Genomic DNA, 5,520 nt, shown 5'->3' on the forward strand with positions numbered 1-5,520 from the left:
GCTTGCTGCAATCATGTGTTACAGATGTTTGTGTTTCCACCTTATTAGAATTGATTGATATGTGGCAGCCAGTGGTTTCGCTCATTATTTAAGTTCAACCCTAAGAGTAGACTGAAACCATGTATGTGAAAATCCTTGTGGTAGCAATTGCTTTTGGGGGTTTTGGAGAATATCTATTATGTTTGGGGAATTTAGCAGTATTTATTTTTGATGTTGGGTTTTGTACTTTTGTCACTGGGTTTGGGGCATTAAGACTGATCTGTTCTGGTGTTTGGGGGATGTAGTATTAAAGTGGTATTGTTTTGTGTATTCAGGGTATTTTACGTTGAGGGGGCATTTGTTTTTGTGTTTGGGAAATTTCCATGGAGAGGGTGTTTATTTTTGTTTTGCAAGCACTGTAAAAAAAAAAGAAGAAAAAAGAAACAAAAGACAATTCATGATTGCTTTGTTAATTAAACTTTAATAACCGTTATCAAGGAAACGCTAAATATATAAGAACTGAAACTGAAAAGAGAGAGTTTAAAGATGAACATGAATAGATAACAAATAACAAAAAAGCCTCATTTGTTACAGAGGTAACAAACTACAATATCTCGCTTAGTATCTATTTATCTATCGAACACCAAGGTTTTAGATGTTTAGATGAAAAAAAAAGAAAGAAAAAAACTGACATAAGCACATTCTGTGATCAACTTGGAATGGAGTCTCATTAACAGCATTTCTAAAAACCTCTCCAGCAAATATGTTCCAATTTATAAAAAACTAAATATTTTCCATGTTTAAAGTTAGTATTTTTTAATAAAATATAGTAACAAATATACAGACCAACTGACACTAGTTATTAAAACGCCAATCGGATTTTCAGCTAATCCATAAAAATAATAAACTTTGAATAACGCCCATATTAAGAAAATATAAACCAACAGTTGTTTATGTTGAAAAAGCTTATGTTTATGTTTAAGAACATTTAGCAATATATTTACTGTAAACAAAAAAAAAACGTAATCATTAAAAGTCTTAAGACTCTTTAGTACTGACACATGCCATCACGTCACGAGGGGAACTTTAACTACTAAATCAAAGTTTAGCATACAAAGTGAAGTTAAAGGACATATGATTTTGTAATCTGTGATCTTACAGATGAAAATCTGTTTAATATACTGTACGTCATGCCCAAACATACAGTATTTGGACACCAGACCTTCACAACCATATGTGGTTCTCCTTTAATATATAGTATAGAATGTCTTTGTATGCTATAGCATTACAGTTTCTTCTCTGGAACTAAACAGCATTGCATCGGTTTCATCATGACAATGCAGTGAGGTCCATAAAGAGATTTCCCAAGGTTGGTGTGGAAGAACTCAAGTGGCCCGAGCTCCCGTCCTCAACCCTGAACCTGAACCTGAACACCTTTGGGATGAACCTAAATGTTCACTAATGTTCTTGTGACTAATAAACACAAATCTCCACAAAATCTAATGGAAAGCCATCTCAGAAGAGTGGACCTTATGGGTTTAAGGGTCAGACCAATCACCTATATATGTGAAAAGGTTTATATGAACATTGCATCCATGATGCATAAAAACATTGTTCTCTGTAGGAATGCAAATAGGAACACTGTAACACAGAAGACTTATGACATTCAAAACTGTAAAAAAAAAAAAAAAAAAAAAATACAATCCAGTAGCAGTGATTATGTAATATCTTAGATATAGATAGATAGAGAGAGAGCACTTTATTTAATTATAGATTAGAACAAAAAAAAAGGATATAAAAAATGATGAAGAGAATGTAAAGCAAATTTTAAGAACAGTCATAAGTTTTTCCCACCGTTTAGGTCTATATAGGTATTGGAAAGAAATATAAAGGAATGATAGGTGACTCTTTAAAAGAGTAATTCATTGCCGTAGACTACATAGGACTATTATATACGTACAGTTTCTAGATCTAATATGAAAAAGTTCATTATTTTTATGGTTGGTGTCTATCAATTCTTTTGGTCTTCATATAAACTGACACACACAAACACGCAAAGACCATTTCTACTCCGTTCAGAGACGGTGGGGATTGGTCCATTTGTATGTTCCCGCATAACGGAAGCCCACCCTCTGGGTCAATTCATCTGCCTCGGGAGGTCCACGGCTGCGGGTTAAAAACAACATGTATTAAGAATAGTAATAATATTTTATAAAATTTAACAATAACATTTCAAAAGAGGCTTTTCTGATTTTTCAGAACTGGAAACGAGCCCAAAACAAGAGTTTGACTGATCATTTTTATCGACAAAAGTCAATGTACTCCTTTTGGTGATGCCTGTAGATCTGAGGTCTTTCAGTAAACAGTGTTCAATGCTGAAAAATAAGCACTTCTTTCAAATCAGCTAAATCAGAAATCTCTAGAAGTGAACATTCAGAGTAAACCTACACAAACATGCTTTTTGTTACAGCTTACATTATACATTTAACAAATAATGCTTACCTTCCATATTTATATTTATGGGGAACAATCTTTTCTTTTTCTATCTGATGAAGGAGTGGAGTGAAGATCCTCCATGCTTCCCTCAATTCATCACTAAAAAAAAAACGTAGGGAAAAGACAGTCGGTCAAATACGGTGGTATTTTGCTGTAGTGGAAAACTAGCACATTAATAGATTAGATATTAAAAGCAAGAAGAATGGGAGTAGTAGTCTCACCTGCGCACAAAGTGCATCTGACTGCCACAGAAGACATCCAGAATCAGACGCTCATATGCATCTGGAAGCTTGACATCCTGAACCAAAAGGATCAGAATATGTCAAGATAACTGGACCTTATCTTGTTTTCTATATACTGTAGTACCTAAAAATCCTGATCAAGTTGCCAGTGTAGTGAAATGTATTTGTATCTTAAAGCAAAATTGTCGAGATTTATTATGGATTAAAAGATTTGGTCAAAACCATTTCCTAAGCTGCAACATAAATAAACGATTTTTACTGATGGAGAGATCTTGGTTCCAGGATTCATCCGTTTTCATTGAGGACTGGCAATGGGCCAGCAACAGCAGGCAAAGCTACAGTCACTAGTAGACTATGATAAATTGCATGGACGCATCACAACTCCTTATAATTGGAAGAAACCTGAACTGTGGAGAGATGGCTGGTGTTTGTATACATTATATTGTCATTGTGTACTACCAGTGAACACATGGCAACTAGCAATAAACTAAAGCTAGGAAAGCCGACTAGCAACCAGCAGTGAAACGGTAAAAGATCTAATGTTTACTTCTGTGTGTTGGTCTTTATATTTAAACCATCATGAACATATACACTTGTTATGTAAAGCTACCAACTGCCACCAAAAGCACTAATCCTCTCTGTTACTAACCTGAATGCCAGAAATATCCTTTAAATATTCTTTAATCAGAAAGGAATAAACTAAATAACAATTTCAGAGGTTTGACCTTGTTGTGCCCTTGATTGGATTAAATCTAAAATCTGATCAGATTTATCTGCTGGTTAGAATCACAATTCCATATAAATTATTACCATATACAACCATAATCAACCCCTTGGTCTTAAGATAGGACACTAATGAAAATCATGGACAGAAACCTGGACAGTCGCATACACAGACACATGCAGGGACAGTTATGATACAGCACCACTGGAGTAGGGAGGGTTGCTCAAGGGCCCAACAGTGGCAGATTGGCAGTGTTGGGATTTGAACCCTGATCCACCGATCAACAACCCATATATATATATACATATATATATATATATATGTATGTATGTGTGTGTATGTATGTGTATATATATATATATATATATATATATATATTATATATATATATATATATATATATATATATATATATACACACATACACACACATACATATACACACACACACACACATCTCAGATGAGACAGACAGACAGACAAACAAACAACTCAAAAGCAAAAGGCATGAAAAAACAACAACAACAAAAAACAGCAGCATAGTTGCAAGGACAACTTCTCCTCTCTCACCTTGTATCTGCTACGGTAGGTCAGGTCCAGCTCTGTTTCCTCAGGGCTGAAATAGACTCCAGGCTTCTTGCTCATCATCTTGGCATAGATAGCCTCGTTGGGCTGGACACGCACCACCAGCTCGTTCCTATGGCACTGAGAATTGAAGATGTCTCCTGGTACATCCATAAACTGCAGCCTCACTTCTGCCTTCCGCTCATTCAGTGCCTTCCCACATCTCAGTATAAATGGAACACCTGGGAAAGGGAGAAGATTGCGACAGGAAATTTTTTTAGTGCCCACAAAAGAGATTGGGAAAGAAAGAAAAGGGATTTTTAAATACGTACAAAACCACACTATAAAATATCAGAATCCCAATTAACACCTCTCTCTTCTTCTGGATCACTTACATCACATACACAGGTTTCTGTGTATTACTTGTTTGGAAGCTTAACACTACAGTATTTTCAGCCCTTTTAGCAAATATAGGGCCGATGAAAAGATCCAGACTGGTTTCTTTGTTGGTTGTGCAAGACTAAAGATGGTACTCGAGTTAGCTGAGCGACTACGAGCAATTAAAATGGCATAAAACCATGACATGATACTAGCATGTTCTGTATTGATGGCATGTTTGCAACCATAGAATGTTAGTCACTTTAAAAATCAGCACACATTACAAAAATATGTCTCAGGCTACTAGACTGACATTATTTTTACAACACACATGATTATGTTTCCAGGTTCAGAACTGCTGCTTGCTAAATCTGAAGGACACTTTATGTGCGTGTGTATGTACGTTTATGTTTGGATATTTTACAGAGAAAGAACTGCAGACATCACTTACCATCCCAGCGTTCATTCCTGACATACAGTACGGCTGTAGCAAACGTAGCCTGTGTAGATCCTTTAGGAACAGTAGGGTCATCTAGGTAGCCCGACTTAGCATCGCCCTCTCCCTCTGAATCTCCTACATATTGGCCCAAAACCACATCGGAGAGAGAAACAGGAGCAATGCACTTCAGCACCTTCACCTGCAGAGGGATCCAGAGGGAACATGTGATCAGACAGACAGGCAGACAAAAGACTTGAGAAAAAACTCCATGCTCCAATTCTCTATGGCTAGACACTCTAATGCATCTAGAAATTTTCCTTTTAGAACGAGGGATCAAAAGGTGTAGACGCTGTTGGGCAGATTCAAAATCAATTACTTATATAGTTTTCATCAACAATGCTGTAATTAAAAACAGCTCATGAAATAATTTTGGTGTTACAGCATCCCTTTACTTTATAATTCTTCTGCTACAAATTCAGGCAAATCTAAAATGAGCTTTTTAATTTATTTATCCAGATGGTCTCCAGTAACACTTGACTACAGACAGTACATTTTCATGTTGAGAACCAGAAGTCCAACATCCATACATCTCACCATTCTCACAAAAGATCAGCTCAGATGTTAGAAATAGGCTCCTGTTGATGCATTTGAACTGAATTTCACTACAAGAGCAACACCAAAGCCCTTTCAATGTGCAC

The 5,520-nt window shown here is 36.1% G+C and overlaps 1 protein-coding gene across 4 annotated transcripts in view; it reads right to left on the reverse strand.

The window, feature by feature from the left end:
- Window positions 1-440: 440 nt before the first annotated feature.
- The window catches only part of LOC113658284 (glucose-6-phosphate 1-dehydrogenase), a 13,928-nt gene continuing 8,848 nt past the window's right edge, over window positions 441-5,520 (reverse strand). For all 4 annotated transcript variants that reach the window (XM_047807036.1, XM_047807037.1, XM_047807038.1 and 1 more), the window contains 5 exons: window positions 4,835-5,021; window positions 4,012-4,247; window positions 2,697-2,773; window positions 2,482-2,574; window positions 441-2,145 (listed from right to left, as the gene is read on the reverse strand). In XM_047807036.1, the coding sequence (XP_047662992.1) occupies window positions 2,055-2,145; window positions 2,482-2,574; window positions 2,697-2,773; window positions 4,012-4,247; window positions 4,835-5,021 (684 nt within the window). In that variant the 3' untranslated portion in view covers window positions 441-2,054. The remainder of the gene's footprint in view (window positions 2,146-2,481; window positions 2,575-2,696; window positions 2,774-4,011; window positions 4,248-4,834; window positions 5,022-5,520) is intronic.

The sequence above is a fragment of the Tachysurus fulvidraco genome, chromosome 23 (assembly GCF_022655615.1).
Source record: "Tachysurus fulvidraco isolate hzauxx_2018 chromosome 23, HZAU_PFXX_2.0, whole genome shotgun sequence".
NCBI lineage: Eukaryota > Metazoa > Chordata > Actinopteri > Siluriformes > Bagridae > Tachysurus > Tachysurus fulvidraco.